The sequence below is a fragment of the Biomphalaria glabrata genome, chromosome 1, assembly GCF_947242115.1.
Source record: "Biomphalaria glabrata chromosome 1, xgBioGlab47.1, whole genome shotgun sequence".
Taxonomy (NCBI): Eukaryota; Metazoa; Mollusca; class Gastropoda; family Planorbidae; genus Biomphalaria; species Biomphalaria glabrata.
This window is the reverse complement of record NC_074711.1, coordinates 22,051,670-22,077,322: the sequence shown is the minus strand read 5'-3', so window position 1 is coordinate 22,077,322 and position 25,653 is coordinate 22,051,670. Positions and strand designations below refer to the sequence as shown.

The 25,653-nt window shown below is 33.7% G+C and overlaps 1 protein-coding gene across 8 annotated transcripts in view; it reads right to left on the bottom strand.

Moving 5' to 3' along the window:
• Positions 1-448: 448 nt before the first annotated feature.
• Positions 449-25,653, bottom strand: part of LOC106074010 (receptor expression-enhancing protein 1-like) — a 41,241-nt gene continuing 16,036 nt past the window's right edge. For 2 of the 8 annotated variants that reach the window (XM_056028456.1, XM_056028450.1), the window contains exons 2-10: positions 20,715-20,787; positions 11,641-11,717; positions 10,734-10,854; positions 10,007-10,108; positions 9,430-9,559; positions 9,203-9,283; positions 8,668-8,783; positions 7,469-7,561; positions 449-3,730 (exon numbers count right to left, since the gene is read on the bottom strand). In XM_056028456.1, coding sequence (XP_055884431.1) covers positions 3,644-3,730; positions 7,469-7,561; positions 8,668-8,783; positions 9,203-9,283; positions 9,430-9,559; positions 10,007-10,108; positions 10,734-10,854; positions 11,641-11,717; positions 20,715-20,787 — 880 coding nt within the window. In that variant the 3' untranslated portion in view covers positions 449-3,643. Of the gene's footprint in view, positions 3,731-3,756; positions 4,320-7,468; positions 7,562-7,738; positions 7,814-8,206; positions 8,277-8,667; positions 8,784-9,202; positions 9,284-9,429; positions 9,560-10,006; positions 10,109-10,733; positions 10,855-11,640; positions 11,718-20,714; positions 20,788-25,653 lie in introns of those variants that run through there. The other 6 variants (XM_056028464.1, XM_056028475.1, XM_056028482.1 and 3 more) reach the window with 6 other exon arrangements.

The window sequence follows — 25,653 nt, the reverse complement described above, 5'->3', positions numbered from 1 at the left end:
CAAACCTATGTCAGGACTGTTCAATGATAAAGTATAGGACATTTCTGCCTGTCTCACAGTGCTCAGCGGATACAGAGTTTGATTTCTCTGCAAAAATCGTCCTTAAGCTCCTTGGTGGGCCACAAATATTCCCTATAAATATAGGTGATGTCGTTCTAAGCTGTACTATTTGATTTATATTAGCCAACACTTGGAAAGTTAGTGGCTCAAGGTAGATGAATCCTTTAAGTAAAATATTGAATGAATTGAGTACTCATTGATAAATGGCCAGGTCATTGATCTATTAATTAGCCTAGAAAAGTGTTCCTATTTAATTAGCAATAAATGGAAACAATTTAATATAGCACTTATTGCTAACCCAATTTTGTAGATCACATTAACATAGGTCGGCCATGGCACACATAGGACAGTCATATCACACTATAACACAAATATAAAATAAGTCATGTCACAAAGACCAAGATTTAATCTGCATTCTGCAGAGTGTGTAATAGTGTAGTAGTACAAAGCAGTAGTTTGTTTTGAACACCATGACAGCAGTTGTGGATTTAAAAACAAACCTTGATACAACTAGTATCTGAGTTCAAAGGGTGTACACAACAAATACATGCACACACAGAGACTCAACAGTTTCTTCAATGTATTTGGTTCTATTTCATAATGCACAAGTTTAAATAATATCAAACAATGAAACCAGCAAAACCAAACTACTTCTGATATGCTTAATAAACACAACCATTAAAGCCATGCCACCCAGGTCGCCTTTACATTCGAAATACTTGAGTCTGGGACTCCACTAGTGTACACACATACATACACAGACTGAGAGTAAGCAAAGCTTTTCATTGATGTATCAGTGGAAAACCAACAAAGTCTAACGCGTTTCTAATCAGTTGACTGACATACTATCTCACTGAGATAAATCCCAGTGAGCAAGTTGTTTATGATGACAAGATGTCTTCTAAGTTTCAAAAGTATCCAACAAGACTTTGTCCCATGAACTTCACTAGACTAAGGTGAGAGACTGGGTGTGGTATGTGAACATGAAAAGACTAGGGATGATGCCAAGCTTGTTTAGGTTTGGAAAATATTGAACATGACAAAATAGCAATAGGAGGAAATGAGGACAAATCAATAATGACATCCTTCCAAGAGCTAGGAGAGTTTGTGCACTCAGCAATTAGATTGATATACAGTCTAGGAGAGTTAGTGTACTCAGCAATATGTAGATAGATTGTATTGATATACAGTCTAGGAGAGTTTGTGCACTCAGCAATTAGATTGATATACAGTCTAGGAGAGTTAGTGTACTCAGCAATATGTAGATAGATTGATATACAGTCTAGGAGAGTTTGTGCACTCAGCAATTAGATTGATATACAGTCTAGGAGAGTTAGTGCACTCAGCAATATGTAGATAGATTGATATACAGTCTAGGAGAGTTTGTGTACTCAGAAATATGTAGATAGATTGATATAAAGTCTAGGAGAGTTTGTGCACTCAGCAATTAGATTGATATAGTCTAGGAGAGTTAGTGCACTCAGCAATTAGATTGATATACAGTCTAGAGAGAAAACAAACAAGGAAAATAGTATGTACTGCAGAGGTTCAAGTCAGTAGGTGTGAACTGGCTAGATTAAAATAAGCTCAGTGCAATCAAAAATGTGTAAAAACTGGTCTATTTTGAAACATTTAATGATTGCTGTTTTTGATGAAAATTGTTCACACAATTTGTTTGAAAAATTATTTTTGAAATTTTGGTTGAGCAATACTGAAAGTATAACTTTCACAAGAATGCCAATGTTGAACTCAACGATCTATAAACAGGTGACATGTGAGATTCATTGTTGATCAAGATTCATGAAAAATAAGAATTTAAAAAAGGCAGTTTTTTTACACTTAACATTGAGCTTGTTGAAGGGTTTTGTGGAAGCAGGTCAGAAAATTCCATGGAAATCTTTTTACATTTTTTTGTTGTTGCCATGTTAACTAAGACCAAATAATAAAGGCCAAAAAAAAAACAACAACAACTGTTTAGAAAAAAGTGTGTAGAAATAATTAGAACATTGATTAGGCTCTTTTATTTTGTCCCAATGCAGAAACTTTCTTCCAGGAATAGCTCCTTTAAAGGTAGTTTGCTCTAACCAAACACTAAGGGGTAGCTCTGACTAAAGTACATCTTGCAAGAACATCAATAACTTATGTATATATATATATATATATAATTAATTTTGGTAGGGGTAAAAAAAATAAAACAAATGTCCCACTTCTGGATTAGAACTGTGTAGGTTTACAAGATCACAGCAGCTAGAACAATATTATGAATAATATTATCTGAACAGATTCCAAAAGATAATAATTCTGTATTAGTAACACAATCATATCAAATGTGAACATGCGCAATAAATATGTTCAGTGTGTCGAAAAAAACAAAAACAGAAATGAAATTAGATACTTATAAAATATTGGAATGTATCCCAAAAAAAAAATCATCAGATTCTAAAAAAAATAGTTACACACACACAAAGTTTAACGCTAAAAAAAAAATGGAACAAAGGTCCTGCTAGGTGCATTGAATTTTACTTTATGCAATCACTGATGTCTTCATAGTGGCTAAGTCAAGCCAAAAGAAGTATGTGACTGCTTCAATGAAACATTTTCAAGTATCCTAGCAGTAGTTTGTTTAAATGTTTAAAGAAGCATCTTAGTAAGCATTGAAAATCACATGCATTAAGACAGTAAGATAATATAGAAAGTATATTGAATTATTGATTATTCTAGAAGACTGGTAGTGAGAAATCTTTTTACATAGTTTAATTGCTTTAAATTAAAGTGCCTTAACAATGTTAGATATATTCTGTTTTTCTTTAGAATTTTATTTTCAAAGTGTCTTATCAGTATATTGAAAAAGAAGGTTTCCTCAGCACCACACTCACAGAGCTTTTAGTGAAATAATTGGGAAGATATCAATTTAGTAAGGGTACTTCAACTTAATAAAGTTGAAAGAAATTAAACTTATTTCCCCATATTTACATAAATGTACAGCCATGGGTCAGTTAACACAAAAATTAAAATATTGCAGCAATAACAATTCTAGTTATGGAAGTGTTTGTCTGGATGATAATCACACAGGTTGACATTAAGTACTTAGAGAGGACACATAGCTTCCATAACTCTCACTTTCAGTAACTTTCAAACTGTGTAACACATAGGGAACATTTTCTATCTACTGAAACTATGTACAAAATGAAAGGGAAATTGAAGCAATGGATAACCTTAAGGCCCATGAAATATGAAATCAACAAATCCCTTTACAAAATGCTGATTTGGTGACTCTGGAATATTGTATTTGAGGAGGAAACATTGGCGACACAATTTTAAAAATATAAATGTAACACATCTTTACCCTTTTAAACATCAATTTACAATCATTGTAGCTTAGCACATTTTGTGCTTCGAAAATGTATCCAATAATATGTGAATTATTATATTAAAGGTTTCCATCCAAATAAACTTGAGGTCTATTCTTGGTCACTTCTATTCAAATGAACAAAAACAATCCACTCATAAATAGATGTTCAGTCAAGTCCAAAGAAATAGGTATATAAAACGAAAGACCTTGGATCTATTCAAGGCGTGGAGATCATGGTGGAATAATGGATTTTCTAGTAGTTGCACGAGTACGAGCCCTAGATCTTGGAACTGTCCCATAGGTGTTGATTTGTTTAGTCTGATGAAAAGGAAAAAAACAACAACATTGGAAACATAATAAACTTACATTGTTTTTTTATTTTTCCTAAAACAAATATAATTATTTATTTTTTTTATATTAACTCAATCTTTTTAATTTTTTTTCTTGACTTTAAAATTTGGAATGTTGGTAATGAAATTTTTGTTTTAAACATATCAAACTGTCCTATTTCTCAAATATTTTCATTAACTGCAAATGTTTCACCTCTAAAAAAATGCTTTGAATTAAATGGTAACTATAGTATGAAATGAAAAGGATGTAAGTATATGTCTACAGTATTTATGCAATAGCCTGTAACATACTAAGCCTTCAAAGAATACAATTAAACTAATTTTAAATGCACAAACAAAAATCTAAATTAAAATATAAAAAAAAAAGAAAAAGATTAATTTGTCTTTAGTCCAGATCAAAACATCTCACTAAAGGTCAGATCTATGAAACAACAACTTCACACTAAATTAAATGAAATGATCTAAAACTAAACAGAGTGTTTCCATGTCCAAAAAAAAAATGAAGACATAAGAATGACTCAGACCCTAAGCCAAACAACTGTTACCTTCTTGGTTTTCTGGAAATTAGAAATGTGTTAAGGTGAATCAATTCTGTTTATGGAATTCAAAATAGCATAATTCTTGAGGTTTAAAAAAAATATCTCTGATAACATGCAAAGTGCTGTAACATACTGGTAACGGTGCATTCAAATTTGTCCTAAAGGGTTTCATTTAAGTATAGGCCTTAGCTACTGATCTATCTTTTATACAAGTTTTCACATTTAAAAAAAAATATTATGCTTGAAAATTACACACACACACACACACAAAGAGAAGCTTGTTAATTTAGACTAGCCAGCCATAATGTTCTTATTTATAATTTATAAAATTAAGATATAAAAAAAAAGTAAAGCATGCACTCCATTAGAAAAATGAGAATTTTTTAATTACTTTGTTTTAATACTTAATATGCTACTTAAGTTTTCAAATACAAAGCAGCTAGCCAGATAAGTAGAGCGAGTGAGATGGGCAATATAAGATGATACCACAACCCAGCTACAACATCAATGTCAAGAGAGGGAATGTTAAAGAACAAAAATGTCAAAATCATTCAAAATTATTTCTTAACTGGCAATGAAGCTTGCAAGTAGTATATTTGTTACTTCATGTCAGAAGAGGGAGTATGACTAGAGTAGAGCTCAGTATCTAACTACAAAAAAGTCTTTATACATTTTTGTTGCGAGGATGCAGCAGGATTACCACACTATTTACCTCATCAGAATATCAGTTAAAAATTGACGACCCCTCTACAGTTTTGTAGGGACTGTTTTCATGGATCAAATGGCTTAAAGATTTGTCAAACTAATGTAAGGGCTAATAGTTGGGAGGTTGATGCTGGGAACTAAAAATGAATGCAGCTATAAGTAATCACACAGTTAAACTCTACTTCTGCACAAGTGAAGCACACCACAATGTTATTGCTTCATTAGGTCTAAGAAGGATGGTCCTTCTTAAAGACATTTGTTGAGGTATCTACGCCTTGAGAGCTGAGGGATAGTGAACGAGGACGTGAACCTCCAGCAGGGTTGAAAATATGCACTGGCAGGTTTTTGGGTCTTGCACCTTCCTTATCAGAGCTAGAAGATAGGCTTTGATTGATTTGGGATGGAGATGCCCAGCTCATTGTATGCCAGGTTCTAAAAGGGTCAACATTACTTTTATCTTCTTTGCTTTTCAGTGATCTCTTCCACAAATGGGAAGGCAGTTCAGATCCCTCAGAGATGGATAAGCTTCTTTTAAGAGGTGGTACTGATAATTCTCTTCTCAGCCTGGCCATAATTTGAGAAAACTCATCCCTTCGCTGAGATATTACAGGTGTACTTCTAGAATGACTTTCATGATGCTTGGTCAGAATGGCAGGGCTGTTTGGCGCACTCCAAGGTCTAGGACTTGTGTCTAACTCAATATCTTCATTAATGTAATGCAATAGTGAGCCTGAACTGGCTTGTGAGAATGTCTCCCAATAGTCATCAGTCTCATTATCACTATCTGTATCATCAGATGGAAAGTGAGTATGTGAGATTTTGGATTTCTTTCCGAAATGTTCAGTAAGATTTTCTTGTGTAGGGTCTTTACTTTCTTTGTCTTCAATTACAAGCCTAGCTGCAGTTGGTACTTGTGACAACGGATCATGCTGAGGTGTTTCTACAACTGGTGCTTCCAATTCTATAATAGTATCAATATAAATCAAGTTATCAAAATCATCTTTGTTCTGCAATGTGTAGTTGGATAATTCTTCTTCTTCTCCAGGTGTGTCAGTAGGACAAATAGTTTCCTTTCTGGACTGTTCACTTTCTTTGTTGTGTTTTTCAATGTGTTCTTCCTCTAAAATCTTTGGCCCTTGAATTGGTGCAGTTTCTAAAATATTTGGCCCTTGAATTGGTTCAGTTTCTAAAATATTTGGCAATTGACTTTGTATATTTTGAGCGACTGGCTCTTCAATATGTTCATCATTTATGTTCTGCTCTTCTGTATCAATGTTGATGATGTCCAACTTTTCAATGTGTTCTTTACTTTCATAAGTGGTTGTTTTCATTGGTTCACTTCTGCCAATAGATGTTTTCATTTGTTCAGTTTTGTCACTAGATGTTTTCATTTGCTCAGTTTTGTCACTAGATGTTTTCATTTGCTCAGTTTTGTCACTAGATGTTTTCATTTGCTCAGTTTTGTCACTAGATGTTTTCATTTGCTCAGTTTTGTCACTAGATGTTTTCATTTGCTCAGTTTTGTCACTAGATGTTTTCATTTGCTCAGTTTTGTCACTAGATGTTTTTTTTGGCTCAGTTTTGTCACTAGATGTTTTCATTTGCTCAGTTTTGTCACTAGATGTTTTCATTTGCTCAGTTTTGTCACTAGATGTTTGTGTTTGCTTATTTTTATCACTAGTAGTTTTCAACTGTTCATTTTTATCGCTAGTTTTCATTTGTTCATTTTTATTACTAGATGTTTTCATTTCTTCATTTTTATCACTAGATGTTTTCATTTCTTCTGTTTCTTGACTTAGTGTTTTCCTCTCTTTAATCTGTACTTTTTGTTCTACATTTTCATTACTTGCTGTTATGTTTTGTTCCATTTTTTCTTTCTTCAGTACTTTTTGTTCCTCTTCTACTTTGCTTGACTTTTTAATTAGTTCTACATTTTCTTGATAAATTTCCTGATCATGTCGATGACCCTGAAGATTGTGTTCCACTGATGTATTCTTCATGTTAGATGCACTAGAGCTCATCATCTTTTTTTCTTCTTCCACAGTGTCCACAATTTGTTGGATAACGTAACGGTCAGTTTTCTTTTGTCCTATCTTCATGGTTGCAGCTGATGTATTACTCAACCTTGCCTCTTTGTTTGTTGGAATTTTTATTTCACTACCCACTGCTAAAGCAGTAGATAAGTGAATTTTTGTCGCTTCCAGAGTTGCACTACTAAGTAAAGAAGACAAATTTTCTGGTCGTAGGGATCCTGTGCTATCTTGAGATAATGACCTGATCAGGACTGATTTCCTAGGGTGTGACTTAGTTGAATCTTGTGCAGGGCTGTCATGGGATAATGCTCTCACCATAACTTTGGGCTGAAAGTTTTTGTTTTCTGGACTGTTAAGTCTAACAGTATCAAACTGTTGACTCTTGATCACAGATGGAACTCTAGCCCCAATAGTCTCAACTTTTATTACCTGTTGGTGTTTAGGTCCTGCAACGTTTTTAGGGAAATTTTGGGAAGGGGGTAGGGACTGGCTACGAAGCTGCCTCTTTGCTGACATTATACCCTATATTTGAGAGAGAGAAAACACATTTTAAAAGATAATCCCACACTTTTATAAATGAAGCAAAGCAAAGATGAAAAAAATCTTGTGATAGAGGAATCTAAGCACCAAAGGTTAATCAGCTGTTTGTATGAGGGTACGTTTAACCAAAGTGAATACTAAAATGTTATAGATTCTCACAATCAGCTAGTCGCCCATCAAAATCCCAGCTCTGCTGTTTTGGTTTATGGAGTTTAATGTCAATAAAGCGTTTCTCTTTTTAAAAAGATAAGTTTAATACAATATTTAATCTTAAAAAAAAAAAGGACATAATTATACTCTATTTATAATTAAATATTTTTTTTAAAGGCACTATGATTAAATATAAAGTAAAAATTCAATTAATTTTCATAAACTTGTTCAGAGTTTATTTCTATCAGTGCCTTTAATGTAATGAATGCTCTTTGTTATAGAAAAATACAGAAAACATTCTCCGCACAGTTTAAGACAAAGTCTGACTTAGATTTTGAACTGATGTATAAATAGAGTTTAGGAAATTATGTCCATGAAAATTAGATTTAAAAAAAAAAGATGAAACAAACTATTCTGTCTACTAGTTAAGCTAAAACAAAGTGAAGTCAGATTATTATGTTTGTTTGCAATATTTACTTATGAAAGTTTCCAATTTGGAATTCATTGGTCCTCTATCAACTTTCTGTAGTCTAGAGTCAAGTTTAACCTTAAAATTACATCAAGTCTGTGTATTACAAGGTGATTGTAATGAAATTTTTATAGGCTGAACTATTAACAGAACTGAAAGAAAACTGATGTAAATGCAGATTAACAATGATCAGGTAAAGATGTTTTGTTATTGGTATATTTGAAATGAATGGTTTAGTGAAATTTCTCATTTTTCTAATTGCCAATTAATATGAAGATGATGTTAAATAATGAGAACCAAACCAAGACTATGAACTTAATAGGGATGACAAAAAAATAAAATAAACCAATGTCTCAGAGTAATACAAGTTTTGCTCTGACTTCAATGTATACATAGTGTAAAGTAGTGTACATCCAGATGGTCTATTTAGTTCTTGCTACTTGCATCAAATAAACATTAAGAAACAAACCTCCTTCATGGAGTAGTGCCTTTTACTAGTGGTTGCTGGTATAGTAAATGTTTCTGTGATGACATGTTCTCCATCTTCACCTTCCTCTTCCTTAACACTAGACAGTGAGAGGGCGGCTAAACAAATAACAGAATTGGATCATTGTTTCAAAGCGCATCAGAACATTCAAATACAACTGCATGCAGAGCATAGACCACTTGAAAATAGAAATATGTATTCATTTAATGAAGAATAACCTAAAAGTTGATTAGAGTTGCTAAAGATCTTAATAGGAACTTTAATAATAGCCTACACTCAGGAATTAAAGATTGAACAAAACTAGTGTATAGACAGAATTTGAGATATATTAAAAAAAAAAAAACTCAAGGAGTGATTATATTAAATAAGGGATTTCCTTATAATGCTATAAAAACATGGTTGAGTTCAAACAAAACTAATTATTAAAACACCTTCCACTAAACAAGTGAGAGCACAGGTACACAAATACAAATGAGAAATAAACAAAAAAAATTGAAACATGATATCAAGAAATTACCAGATGATGTGCTTTTACTTTTTACAATTTGTAACCTCGAACGTTTCTCTAACTCTGCATTATCTTCTCTTAGTCTGTTGTCTGAAATAGGAGCATTGTTTAGACAACTTGTGTGACATTTTCTTTTGTTGACAAAATATTTTTTTTGTAACATTCATGAAAATGTGTTTTTTTTTAAATAAGCATGTTGGTTTAAATCAATAAATGGTTAAAAGAAAAAGAAATACCCAATTCATCTTCTTCTTCCTCCTCTTGATTGTCTAAAGCCTCATGACGTTTGACCAAGTTTTGTCCATCATCTGATAAATCACTTGTGCTATAACTTCTTCGTAGATGATCCACAAGTTTTGACTGGCCCTGATTGAAGTAACATAATTGATCAATAATATTACATTACCAAATAAGTTACTAGTTTATTATTATTATAAATGGTATTAAATATTTGCAGTTGATAAAAATGATTTACTGTTTTTCTTTTAAGCAATTTTTAAATATAATTGGGTATTTCCTATGGATGTTGGGGAACATAGATTTTAGTGGATGTCCCATACTTAAAAATGAACAGGTTATAAACTTAAACCTTGGTTCCAAATAAACCTATAATTAACAGAAATCCTTAGTTAGTCATTGGTAATGAACAAAATGCTCTGGTATCTATGGTTATACAAAGAAACAAGATTTTAAAGTTACAAAACTTTTAACAATATTTTCTCATATTAGTATGTCATTCATATTATATATTCATAATATTTTGAAGAAATAAAATCATCCTAAAGCTTTAATGTAGTGTTTTGATGTTGTTACCATGATTGCAGTTTTCATGACAGCCTGTAGACCTTTAGTGCCTAATGTCAAAAGAGTTGAGTAGCCTTGTTTGCTGGCTTGTTCAATCATCTCATCTATTTCCTGAAAAGTAGTTCACAAGAACAACTAGACTCAAATATCAACTTGACTATCAATTACCAAAACATCAAATAGACTCTCAAAGGGTGAAACAAGAAGACCAACTCTGATCGGAAATAGTGAATTGTGAAATAGAGAATTGTGCTAAGATTTCAAATGAGTGAAAATTGTAACTTTTAAGACTGTCTGGTTAAATGAACATATTTTGATTGAAGAAAGAATTAAATCTTCTTTTGAATAATGTGCACTTTTTTAAAAAGTGACAAGGTCAACATTAGTATTTGAATATCATTATAGAACTAAAGAGAGAGCACCTGGTAGCATGTTCAGAATGAGACAGCTGGAGGTCATTTACAAAGGCTGCGGGATACACATTTGAGACCAAAAGAAAATCTGCTGCTGAGGACAGATGTAGACAGCAAAAAGAAAATCTAAATCAACCACTGGTGGACAATGGTTATGCTTGCCTATGTGAAAAAGATGTAGGTCACAGCTGGGGCTGCATAGCCATGGGAAATACTGCATTCTTCATTTATTTTTTACTTGAAGACAAGCCTAATACTATTATTATCTTTGATCCTAATTTAAAACAAGGTAAACTGATAAAACAAAAGTCATTGTGTCTTACTTTTTCTCTCCTTGCTAGATGTGGATGCACAAACTTTTTAAATAAAAAGCTTGAGCCTTGAGTCATTGGAGACAGCATCCATAGTACAAAGACTATTTTTAGCTCATAGTAGAAAGGTAACCTGGTAAGTACAGAATCAGATGACATTTAGAATTTTATGAATTTCAAATTACAAACAAATAAGAATACAAACTTGATTTTTATTTCTTTAATGTACATAAAGAATTTGTCTCTTTTAAAAAAACAAAGGCATATTTGACCTGCAGACATGGAGGTGTACTAATACAATGACAAAATGTTATAATGGAGATTAACAGGGGACATTTTATCTAATTTTAAATATAACAGACATTCCTAGTATTAATCTAGTCATTATGTTAATTAAGGACAACCTGTTACATACTCTAATGGCACTAGGGAGAAGGAGCACTTGTACAAATTTATCCTAGCATAGGAAATAAGAAATGTGCTTTCATCTTTGTGTGTTTCTGAGCATTATATTAGTTTGATTTTTGTGTATTATAAGTTATGGTTAAGCATTTTATGTATTACTGTGACACTTTACTTTTTAGTCTTTTGTCCTGAAGTGTCTCTAAATTTAGTGATTTTGCTAATGGTGTTACTATAGTCAAATGTGAATATTTGTCTGTTGTAAATCTCACTGCTCTGTTTTGCGTCTGATTGGACTTTGAAATTTAAGCTTGCTAAAACAAGTTCCCATGATTTTTTTATTTACAAATCTTTTAAATAAATAGTCTTACTAGTAAACTATCTAGTTGCACACTGTTTGATAAACATTGTCAAGCTTAGATCTAGATCTATATATACTTTCTAGCAGCAAAAAAATATCCTGTCTATGGCTAAATAGCTAGAACTGAGAAATATAAATGTAACTTGTTAGAATTACCACGAAAGGAAGACATCTGAAAATGTTTCTACGGAACAAAATAGTGCAAAAACAATCCAATACATCATCCACTTCACCTGAAAAGAAGAAAAATAATTTTCTAAAGAACACATTTAAAAAAAAAATCATCTAACCTAAATGTTGCTTTATAGACCGTATTCAAGAACCATTACTCATCTATAAATTTGATGATGTTTTATAGCGATTCTGTCCCTTTGAGTCTTGTTACATTTACAAAGAAAGAAAGGAAACCTTTTTTTATTTCTTCTTTCTCGTAAATATTTGTAAAGGAGAGGGCGTGTGTTGTACAGAGATCTGGGGAAACCCATTCTGTGCCTATGACTAATCCGAAAGTTACAAAAACGAGAGTTGGTGTTACTGACAAGCTCAAGATGTACAAGGGAGATTACATAGAGCAAACGTAACATGGTGATACTATTCATTCGGACCTATCACTGTGAGACACAAGTCTAGACAAACAAACTAGAAGACTCAGACACAAGTCTAGACAAACTAAAGCATATTTTAAATCATAAATCTATTACAAAAATGTCTACTTGTTATTATTTTTATAACTTCATTTAAATGAAAACAATAAAATCTACACCAGTTGGGGCTGGTCAAAATAGAAAGGTGTCCTGTTTGAGCTATAGAAATATTTCACTACCAGATTATCCATTTTAATAACGTTCTATTTTTTTTTTTATAAACAACAAATGCAATGCCCCAAAAGAATGGCATTTGATTGATTAAAATACGGTTACTCTGGTTAAACAACAAGAAGAAGAGAAGACCAACACGAGATCTAACAGAATTATTCTACAAACGGAGATAACCTCCAGTTAAGGTCTAGTGATGGAAAGCTTTACATAGTCAAGGGAAAATAAATACATTATACTTCAAACATTAGAGAAAAATAGTTCATTGCAAAGTAAATTTCAAATTTAAAAAAAATCTTCATACCAGTAGTTAATGTTTAATTGTTATGCCATAAGATTGGGGATTTAGGTTGTGTCTTAAAAAAATAGATATTTACATTAATTTCCCCCACGACCTGGATATAGAAAAATTTACATATTCATGATATTGTATCATATAGTTTTATAACCTATTTCAGTTACCATAAAAAATGAACAGAAAATAATAAATGAAATGGTCTAGAATCTAGAACTAATAATGGGGTACAGTGAAATATCTAAGTGAAGTAATATTGTTTCATAAACTGTGATGAATTTCTAGATTTGAACTAGAGGTACAGTTCTGTGGCGGTACATAAATGGAACTAAATCTCTAATTATAACAACACTAACATAGTTCCTTTAAAACAACTCATCTAGATCTATCTATCAGCAAAAGAATGTGGTTAAGACGGCTAATTACAAGAATTATTTTTTTTTTTTCGCCTTTGGGTAGAGCCATTGGTAGTGTTATACCCTAATGACAACTAATGACAAGGTTCCCCTGATCTATGCTGTTTTTTTTTTTTACAAAACGTATAATCAACCCACTCTGTCTGTTTCAATGGTAAAACAAATGTGTGACCACGTTATTTCTCCCACACCCAATCTCGGATTCAGCTGAAACTTTGGCACAGTTATTTCTTTTAACGGACAACACAAGAATAAAAAACAAACAAACAGTTAATTAACTAGAGTGGTAATTAATTCTTTTGTTTGGTATCTTGAACGAGGGAAAGAAATCGTACTTGACCGATGTGGTGGTATAAGTTGAATTAGTCCCCTTGAGGACTCTTGAGCCCTGGCATTTTTTATGCATTTAAAAAACGATCATGTAAACATTCACCAAGATACCCCATTCTTCTCCCCCTCTCACAAGTGGTCCAGACACGTGATAGGATCATAGCGCACTGAAAAAGCTAAAAGCTAAACAAAAACAATTGGTAAAAATAGTTCTAATAGCACAGATTTATTAGGCCTAGGTCTATCATGCTTATAATTACATGACTGATACAAGCAAATTGATACAATTACACTTTAATATAAGTTTTTTTTTTTTTTTAAAGTGGGTTTTTCTTCTTTCTCTTTTTTTTTTAAATTCGCAGAAAGATTTTTGTATTAAAGAAAATTTCCCTAACTACTAGAATCTAGGTAATAACGTTAAATTCAACGACTCTAGCGTTTTCATTTAGTTGTGTGGGAAAAAAACATTCCTTCAGTGAAAGACTCGCTTGTTAAGATGTGAGGTCTACATTGAAAGAAGTGTAAAACAACTTAAGACAGTCACGTGGTCAAATCTTCCATATGGAATAACTTGTATGTGCAAGCAAAACATCGCAGGGGGGGTGTCGGAGTTTAGTGACTGATCTTTTGCTTTAATTTCGTTTATTTTAGGTGAAATTGTAATACTAAACCATCACTTGCCCTTGCACAGCCAAGGGGATTTTGAGTTTAAAAACCCCTACCAGGGGGTTTTGAGTTGGAAACCCCCTACCAGGGGGTTTAGAGTTTGAAACCCCATACCAGGGGGTTTTGAGTTTAAAACCCCTTACCAGAGGTTTAGAGTTTAAAACACCCTACCAGGGGTTTTGAGTTTGAAACCCCCTACAAGGGGGTTTTGCATTTAAATCCCCCGCTTCTTAAAAAAAAAAATGCAAACGACAATCCCAAAATTCCAAGAGCACACCTAAGAAAGATTTTGATTTTAAACCACTCTCCAAAATTTACGATAAACCCCTCTTCAAAATACAAAAGCAAATTACACACTCAAAATTGTATGAGCGTAGCCAAAGGGCTTTTGAGTTTAAACCCCTCTTCAGTTGGGTTTGAAGCTAAAAATACCTCATCAATATAAAAAAAAGCAAATTACGCACTCAAAATGCTATGAGCATAGCCAAAGGGGTTTTTAGTTTAACCCCCCCCCCCCCCCGCAAGCGGGGTTTGAAGCTAAAAAATAAATCTTCAAAATTAAAAAAATTCAAATTTCGCAATCAAAATGCTATGAGCGAAGTCAAGCTTATTGGGAGTTTTGAATTTCCCTTCAGAGGGTTTGATGCTAAAAAAAATACCTCTTCAATATAAAAAAAAAAAAAAAGCAAATTACGCACTAAAATTCTCTGAGCCAAGCCAATGGGGAGTTTTGAGTTTCAACACCTCTCCTCCAGATGGCTTTTGTAAAAGTTTAAAACCCCTCAAGATAGTTTTGAGTTTAAAATCCCCTTACAGAGCGTTTTAAGGTTGAAAGCCTCTCTCTTCAATATTATTTCTAAAGCAAACTACAGTCACCAAATTCTATGACCGTAGCTAAATGTGGTTTTGAATTAAAAAAAAAAAAAACAACTCCAGATATATTTTAGTTTAAAAAACCCCAACAGATGATTTTGACGATAAAACTTCCCTTTTCGATATAACAGCTAAAGCAAAATAGTAACCTAATTTTAAAATCGTAATCAAGAGAAGTTACACGTCTACCAGTGGCTGGGCTCCATTAATAAAGTACAATGAAATTGAAAAGCACTGAATGTGGCTCTACAAAGATGGCTAAAACGGATTTTAGGAGTCAGTTATAGAGATCGGGTCTAAATCAAGGACAACTTGGCGCCACACTTTCATGAAGGTCCTCAGAGCAGGTGGGAAGAGGCTTCGGACATTGCCAGTGACAGATTTTTGTGGAAACAGCTTGCCAGCGAATGCGCCGAACGTCGCGGGAGGGTGTAAGTCAGTAAGAATAGCACATTTAGTTTTTGAAATAAAACTTTTAAATAGCAAAACAATGCACTGTAGGTACCTCAGAATATGCATTTAGTTGGCTTTCAATACCAGAAATAGTTATTGGCGGCGGGGCTAAGCTCCGCGCTGGGGGAGCTCTCAGCGCTCCCCCAGACCCCTTGCTGGCAAGGGCGAGGGGTATACAATTTTTTCACTAACTACAGGAAGAACCTATTCTTGGGCACAATTAACGTATAAATATAGTATCCATATAAACATATATATATATATACATAATTTTTTTTCGGGGGGGGGGGGGTCCCCAAAAAAAAAGAAAAAATCCTGGCTACACCCATGAAGCCAACACTAAGAGTGCGCAAATGCATTGGTCAAAAACTTGGTGTCAATTTGTTCTCAGGAATGCAGAGAAGGTTAGAGCATGATTCATTTTACTTAGCTATCATCAATACAAAGAATGTTATTTAAATAGATGTTTAAATGACTTGTTTGATTTTGGTTAAACTTGTAAAAAAAAAAAAAAAAAAGAACGTGATCAGAAACAGAACAGAGCTCTTCATGTCTTGAGTTCATTAGTTCTCGCTAACCCAGATTGTCTGATGCAGTCCAGTGGGGTTGACATAGTACTGATAACTTTATCAGGTGAAGATAACCCTAACACTATACAGAACGATGCAGGCACATTCAGAATAGAGTATTAATACTATAAACTTGAATGATTCATACGGTCATTTTCCTTATTCTTCATTTCCACATGTCCATGTATTTCAAGTCAGCTACAACATGTCCTAGACAACAGTTCAACAGAGTCAAGCATAAGATATTTTTCATTCAATGGATAAGTCACATTTCATATGTACACCTTTGTTTCGGTTAAAAATGGACAGAGTTGGGTCTACACATTACAACACGTTTACTTGGCGCCTTTTTTCGTGTAAAGAAATTGGCAGTGACGACAGTGAGAAATGAAAGCCCAGTGTCAGACAAAAAAAAAAAAGGAAGGGGGTAGGATGGTAATGTGTGTCATTGAAATCGGCCGCCTGAACGTGGGTACAGAAAGTAGTGGGACACCAATGAATAGTGTGACCTGACTTGACAATCAATTGCCTCTCACTTTTTCATCGTAGGCTTCACTTCACAATGAGTCCACCAACCCCTACCCCCTCCTTTTTTTTTTCTCGATGTCTTGTAAAGAGCGTGCCACTAGAGTCTCGAACATCAAGAGGGGCTAAACAATGGATAACTCCGGCAACCAGCAACAAAAACATCATGCATACATTGAAATGAAGCTTTGCAACTAGTAGAGAGACAAACTGATAAGACATTCTGTGTACGTCTAGTAACAAACATTAGAGAAGACGTTAGTCCAGGAAAAGGGTCAGATACGGACATAGAACCATAGACTTGTTTATAGATGCCGGTATTCTACATGTATATACACATTTAAGAGATTTTTTTTGAAAGAATATTAAAGTAAGGGCAATGGGTTTTAGGAATCTAGGAAATTTAGGCACCGGCAAACTGGGCAATCTTTGACAAGGCGGAAAATTAGGCACTCCATATTAGTGACCTTAATTTTGAAGACAAATTTTCTAACGTCTATTTTATCCATAGGGTATGAGCCATTGGTGACATGATCAAAAAGACCAACTATAACAACCTTCACTGCATGTTCATGCTATAAAAGAAAACAGAGGCTACATCCAAAGAACCGGTTGGTCCACGTACAAAACTCCTGGGTTCCTTTTCCGCGACATGCTAACTAACATGCTGAGATAATCAACGTTTTTATCCAGCTACAACCAAGTCGGGCTGTCCAGTGCGAGTGGACTGTTTTAGCTAACCACTGGATAGAAGCCGCTACCAAGTCTCAATGTTCTGATAGAGAACTAGAGTGTTGTTTTTTTCTGTACGGTTTTGTGTAGAGTTCTTTCTTCAAGTGGAGCTTAAAATAGTTTGCTGTAAATAAACAAATTCTTTAGTAAACATTACAGACTGCTATCACCTTGAATTTTATGTAATTATCAATACCAAAAAGACTCCCGTCAACCTTTGGGGTGGGGGTGGAAGTGAAGAGACTCTACCTCCCTTCCCTGAATCAAGTGATGACTCTTAATCCAGAGCCATTCCCCCCACCCCCAACCCCACTATCTCATGAGAGCCATTTTTTCCGCTTTCTCGTGAGTGCCCTTTTTCCGTTTTGTCAACTATTCGTGTATCATGAAAATCAAATCGTTCAAGTTCGTATGTTTTGATCACGTCACCAATAGCTCCTACCCTAAGGGTTGCTATTTAAGAGTGCCCAATTGAACGTCGTCTACATTTCCAGACGAGTGAATAAGTCTATATTTTGACTGGACAGAATATCCCTTCCTTTTAAGTTAACTGGCAGGAATAATTTGTCGGGCAAATATTTTGACTTGCCAAACACTTGTACCATACATACATGTAGGCCTAGATGTTTTTCCACGTACTATCTTCATTTAAAGTGGACCCACATACTAAAAATACGCCTCTTTCAACTAAAATCCACCAATCGAAGTTTGGGCTGACATTGGCTCTGTTGTGATTCCAAGGTTGGTTTTGGAATCTGATTTTTCATGTCGATTCAATGAAATAGTTTACCTTTCTGTTACCATGTCTAACAATGGCGGGTGTAGCTCTAGCTATGCTATGCACAACAAGAGCACTTCAATATAGGTCTATAGGATTTGATCGTATGGGGGAAAAAAGGGGGAGGGGCAAGAATGAGCCAGCTATATTAACATACACGCAGTACGATGAAAGCTTGTAGATGTATGCCCGTAGATGTAAAGTCTCTTCTTCCAGCGATGATATCTCGTTATATACCTTTAAGAACCGCTGGGGTGTAATTAGGTCATGTAAACAGGTGCAGGGTTTTGTTGTTGTTGTTTTTTTTAGCTACCCCCCCCCCCACTTACTTTTCTTTCGTTGCCTTGAAAAACGTTGAAAGAACTGCGTCTTATGTAATAGAACACATTAAGGTCGTGTCTAGCCAGACAGCGGGTCACGTGAAGAAATGGGTGTGCTACACAGCGTTCAGACTACAACCTTACTTGCAGGGAGACATGCTCGGTTGATGGTAGGCCCCTATTCCCATCTGGTGGGAATCCTGATGTGTGTGTGTGTTTAAAAATGCTAAGGTAAAGGCATATGTATATTGTGAAAATAACAATTAATGTTAATTAATATTAATGTTTGATGGTAGTTTTGATTTAGGTCAAGCATCGTTTTCTTTTTTTTTTTTGTCATTCCATTCCAAATTTAATTATTTCCAGAAATAATAAATGTATAAAACTTTATGGTATAAATAATTTGTCGTTTTAACATCCACAAAACATTAATCTCTAAAGCTGCGAATTTTTTTTTAGCAAGATTTATTGTTTCCATACAAGCCTAAAGCACAACAAAATGACAGTTTCAAATCAGATATCCATCTAGTGTTCGGCTAGTCCAACTGACACACACACACCTACTATAAATATAGTAACAGGCTTGCTGACGTAAGATGTGAGAATGAACCAGAAAATGGGCAAAGACGTCTATTGATCTGGGCTATTGTTTACTGGGCAGCTGTGGCTTGAGCAGCAAGAAAACAAATTTAGTACAACATATGGCGCAACATTCTTTGGAGACAGTTATCACACAATTCACTCAGCATCTTATTAGTGTGGAAAAATCGGTGTGGGGAGAAGGGGTGTGTATTACATCTATAAGACTAGATTCGCGAGCGGTCATTTTTTTTTTTTTTCAACCAAAGCTAACTATTACCATGCTCAGATGTCAAAGTGCCCACACATTGCCTTTTGTTCACACGAATCAAGAAATCTTTGCGAAATGTAGATTGAAACTTTAAAATGAAGAAATTCCCGCGCCTATTATTATACCGTGTCACTGTAGAAACGCCCATTAAGTATAGGCCTTGCGGTTACTTTGCACAGCAGTAGCCTACCCTAAGCTGGGTGGGTCCCAATTAGTCCCACTCCCAAATGGCATTTAGAAGGCGCGGGAAGACGGAGTGGAGTGTGTCTGGAATGAACTCTACGATAATGCTAACGTAACTGATGCCGAATCATGACAGACTTCTGTGCAGGTCATGTGTCGAGAAAACAAACGCAGCACACTAAGACTCGCGTGCCTGCTACATGGCCCGACAGAGCAACAATAAATTGATCAGATTTTTAAGGAAAATATATAAATAAATACGCATCATATGGGCTTTGCTTAGCAACATAATGTCATTGTTAGCCTTGTGAGACTACTATACCTGGATGTGCACTCGTGTTACTGACAACATTATCATCTACTTTCTCATCATCCTTATTCGAATCATTTTCAACCACAGACCATGGTTTCTACGTTTATTGAATACATTATTACTATTTTTTACATATTTCTTTAAAAAATGACCATGATGTCTTATCAAAATTCAATGAATTAATAAAAAAAAAAATAATTCAACAAGCATTTGTTTACTATTAGCTTTTCTTTGAATTAAGAGCAATAGAAATGTGTCTTGAACAGACCCCACATAATTTGTCAGTTAACTGTGTTAGGAGTTCACGAGAAGGTGTGTTCTGATGACTGCATTTTTGTTTTGTGCTCATAGACTCTCTACTCTTAAAAATACGACGAGGGTCGTCCAATTCCAAGCAGTGTTAAAGAGTTCATGTCATGTCTGTCTTTGACAATTACGTGTCTAGATCACTTGACCATGCAAGTGCCTCGATACAAAACAAAAACAGAGTGCTCGGCACTTTTGTTTGAACAGAAGGAAGGTGTGACTTTGAAAAACTAAAACAAAAGTAACAGCAACATGGCCACGTTCTTGTTACACTATTACCACGTTCTTCCCTTCAACACGCAAAGCCAAAAAAAGAAAGCATATAGTTGAAACACGTTTAAAGTGTATGCACGTTTCCATGGTTAGGTCTGGATAAGGGCTAAATAGTGGAATGACAAAGGTCACGTGCCTATAGAACGGTAATATGCTTTACACTTGGAGGATTCAAAGAACAAGAAATCCATTACATTCAGTCCACATGAACAGTAGATGAGTGTGAGGATAAAGACTTCTTTAGTGATTTACTGAGAAATGTCCGAACTGAAGGTTAACCTCCTTTAAAAGTTTCAGAAGTGGACCGTTCCACTCTTGAAGGGTAAAATTTAGTCTGTTTTGAACACCCAAGCAATAAGTAAGGGTAAAATTTAGTCTGTTTTGAACACCCAAGCAATAAGTAAGGGTAAAATTTAGTCTGTTTTGAACACCCAAGCAATATGTAAGAGTAAATATAAAAAAAAAAAACATACTTATATATACAATAGTTTCACATCAAGAATACAAACACTCACACTAAACTATGTACTTACGTATTCTTTTACATTCTTGGTTCTCACTGCCTTATATGAAGCATAGGCTGGATATAAAGTCCCAAAGACCAGTCTGAAAGTGATATAAATATAAGGGGCTACAATCGTTTCAATAGCAAGGAAAAGGTCACGACAATAATTGGTCATTCTTAACCAACACTGACATTTTGAATGGCATCTTTCGTTTTCCTCGTTCTTTCCTAGCGTTTGTTGTCAACTAATGTGTTTGAAGTAAAGGGACGTTGATTATTAGCGGACATGATTTCCGAAACAAAACTTAATCTCACATACTAGATTTTGATTTAAAAACAAAATAAGATCTGCTTTTACACATCAAATAACTTTCTACATTGAAAACAAAAAATCGCGATTCGAATCGGAATTTCACTACTAATGTCAGATCTATCTAGCCAGTAAGAATGTGATCTGTTTTAATATCTATAAGTTTTTTCCAAGACGAACAGCAGGCAAGGGAAGAAGAAACGCAAAATCTAAGATGTAAAAAAAAGTCCACTGTCAAAGAAGACCGAAACGGTAACAGAGTTAAGAAACATTGCAATAGTAAGGTAGTAGAAGACCATTTTTAGAACCTATTGTCAAGCATGTTTAAGTGACGTTAATTTCAAGGCAGAGCAAAAGATGTATAGCTTCGAAAACGACATTCTCGAACAATAAGACTTGGAATCGCCGCTGTTGTTTGATTAATATTTTATTTAATATATGAATAGAGAGAGCGAGAGGAAGCTTTGAAACAAGCATACATGAGTATTCATGGCAATAGCTAAAATCAGAAGTCATATTTTTTCCCCTAAATCACGGAATAAAAAAAAACAAAACAACGTGCTCCACCAGGCGGTAAACACAAGCTAACACGTCCCACTTCCACATTCGTGGAGGACCCGCTAAGTCAGAATTCTCAATGCTCACACTGTTAGGATTCTGCAGAGAAAAAAAAAACATCAACTCAAGGCTAAAAACCGAAAGGCAATGTTTTAGCTTTATCCACTGTACAGAAGGTGAATCTAGGTCAACAAAGAGTTCAACTTCGGCGTTCACACACTGCTGCTGCTGGTAAGAGATGCCACTCATTTTCTAGCCTACAGCACCATGCAGGTTACAAGGCGTTCTTTTTGCGCCTTTCATATTAACTTTCAATAGACGTACACCATGAGGTCATGCCGAATGGTCACATACCATGAGGTCATGCCGAATGGTCACATACCATGAGGTCATGCCGAATGGTCACATAGTTGGAACAAAAACAAACGTTTTTTCGAGCAACGTAGACCAAAAAGAAAATGTTGGGTGCTCATTGTGCAATATGCAGTAGAGATGCAGCACGATATCACTGGATGGAGATATTATGCAACGTGCACATTCAATGAAGCCTGACAGGGATACAAATAAACTACGAGGACACTCAATCTCAATCCCATGATAATTGCTAATTGCTAAGACGATGGTAAAAATGGACATTTAAATAACGGTTTACTATATAAACGATTCAAAAGGGGGGGGGGGGGGGGCCGCGCGCATCAGGTTCTGCTAGAGATGGACATTATTAGAATATGATACAAGATACTGATTTAGAATTGTACAAACTTTATGATCGAAATTCTTTTAATCTTGGGCTTATTTTGATGGACAGATTAAAAGTAACAATAGAACAGGAACCTTTTTTTTAAAAAAAAAAAAAAAAACAATACGACCCCAATCTATGTTTACATGCATTTGTATTGACTAAATTTGCAAACTTTAAAAGTAGGTACTTGTTGTTTTGGGTAAGCAAAATTAGAAATGTATAATTTACTCAACGTGAAGAATGATCAAAGATAAAAATATTACCCGACCCTTTATAACGTATTTAAAAAACAAACAAAAAAACTAACTAGGTCTAGGTCCTGCGAAATTAATGTTGTTGACAAAACTCAAGGTTGGTGCTTGTATAACACGGAGATGCTTCTAACTGAACTCATAGACAAAATGGGTTGCTACAAATTATACTTCAGAGAGAAATCTTCTCTTTTCACGTGACTAATACAGACAAAAGGTTATATAAATCATGGATCTATCTTTCCCTCATTGACACTGAAGAAAGAAGAAGCGGTTAACCAGTACCCTTGTTCGTTGCCTATGAAACTGCCTCTGTGCACACTTCTTTTCAGAAGTAACCCAGAAATTCAGCAAAAGTGGGTCAAACACAAAGGAAAGAAAGTAGTCCCAGCCAGAGAGCCCGACCAGGTCATAGGCAGGCGGGCTTACACACGAGCCAGTTCAATCAATAACGGGTTGATAACGATTGCATGGATCTAACACAAGTATTGATTGTTCCAGTCTTTTTTTTTTCTCTCTCTCTCTCTTTTTTACTGATGCTTCCCTTTGATATATTCTACATTGTCAGATCTAGATCCATCTAGTTGGCGAAGTGAAAATGTAATAACGAAGGTGAATAAAAAGAGGCAACTAGATCTAGAATTAGATGACGACTGGTTAATCTAGACTCAAATTCAATTGAACTTAATCTATGGTAATCTATCGCTCTAAATAAAAAATCAACAGACACTTTGAATTTGTAAGTTATATCGTTAGACACATACTATACAAAGTCTAATTTAAATTAATAAATGGAACATTAAATAAAAAAAGAGAGCGATCTAGGAAAAACAAATATAGACCTAGATATAGGTCTCAAAAAATTTCCCCAGTAGACGTGAATGCTAAAATAATGGGTTTAAAGCTAAATTAGCTAAAGTTTGAGATGATATAATACATCTATTCGTACCTATAATTTTTTTATTTTATAAGTATAATAACAGTAACAGGAAAATGTCAAAACCACTAGTAGGCCTACTTTATATAGAAAGACTTAAAAATCCTTAACCTTAGAAATAAAAAAGCTAATCTGGATACCACTGCACTGTTCACCTATTTGTCTAAACCCTCCAACATAAAAATTAGAAAGATGGAGAAATAAAAACTATAATATAAACCTTGAGTTCAACAGACTATTTATTAAGCAATGTTTAAGACATCTCACAGCAATTTAGTGTCACAGACCACAATATTTTATAAACTTAGGTGTCAAAGTCACTGTATATGAACCAATGAGGAATTAAATTTAGCCTTTTTTAAATTATAAAAAAATTCATAATTAATATTGAATTTTCAATAAGATTATAAATGCAATATTTTCTGGCATAAATTTTCTACACAGGTTAAATATTGCTATTCTCAATTTCAGAAACAAGTCTTTAAAACAGCACTGTTCACTTTTAAGACTAAATTAGGCCTAACATAGGTGTTTTTAATGATACATCTTAATTTTAGTCACCACAGTTGTTTATATATTCTTTACACTAGTGACTACTGCCAACTAATTATTAAATTGTCAAAGTATAAAAAAAAAAACACCTCAACTTCTATGCCTATTGAAAACTGAAAATTACAAAATTAGTTAATTGGTTTATGTCACATCAACATTACTTGTCATGTATCTTGTGAAATTACTAATGAAAAAAAAACAAATATTTTAAAACTATTGCATTCTTTAACATTTAATATTTTACAAACTTAGGCAATGTAATTATGTTAAAACAAAGGTGTGCAGATGTGTATGACAAGATAACATGATTACAATTGATTTTGCTACAAAACTACTACAGTACTTTATAAGAAAAAAAAAAATCTTTACTTCTGATTACTTAAAATGCCAGTGAAACATGGAAATAAAATAGCACAGGTTATCAGGCTATGCACTTTAAAAAAGACATCAACAAAGACTACAAGAAAGACTTAACAGATGACATGCAATGACTAGTGCTATGTTGACAGGATTGCTGCAAACAGAGATCTTTACAGAATGCTGGATGTCCAATGAGACACACTACACTAATCAAACAAATTTTAACTAGTATTAACTGTGCACCTATATTTCTTTTTAGTAGAAAAAAAAATGTGTACGAATTCCCACTATATTAATTCTTTTAAAAAGTATAACAACAATATGGTATGTGCTCTATAAAACTATATAATGACCAAATAGAAGTATATTGTAAAAATGTGCACTTTAATTTATACAAATTAATAGAATTAATTTTCTTTTCTGTTCATTAGTGGGATAACTGAGAAAAATGTTTTGATTTATCTATTTTTTTTAAATTTGTATCTATATTGTAAAAACTGAGATTTGTCATTATGTTACATCAAATTAGATAAACAACAAAAATATTCTGAAAAGCTCAATATTGATGGAAGTGACAAAATTTGGAGGTTACATATGGTGGAACAAACTTTATACTTTAAAAAAATAATCATTTCAAGGATTAGGCAGTGTTCTTAATAAAAATATTCCCATACCAGTTTATCATATTTTTAAACTAGTAATTTTTCTATGGTTATCTTTCCTTTTGTCCAGATAACTCATTCAAAGTCAAGCTAATCATGATAAGTGAAAAAAATGAATTAAAAGTTTATAAATTTATTCTGTATCTATAACCTAGATAACTAGATTAAATATTACTTAGAATCTAGATTAGACAAGATTGATTTCTGACATTTACTCTATTCTATTTATATAGATTTAGAGTCTAGATATCTAGATTAAGCCCAAGTCTAGTTCATATTTTTAGACTAAATATAATATTAATATTATATATAAACTAATTGACATAAATTTAATATAGTGTAGGATGAGACCTTGACACCTATATAATATATGCGAAGGAAATAGATTACTAGATCTAGAATAATCTATATATTTTAGAATAACTAGATTTTAACTAGATCTACAATTATGAATCATGGTTTCTAGACATTCATAATAGAAAAATATCTAGTTGATGAAGATCTAAAATCTAAATATATCTTTAGTCTTAGATGTAGACTATAGAATAATAGATCTGGAATAAAAAAAATATATATATAAATATAATCTATTCTA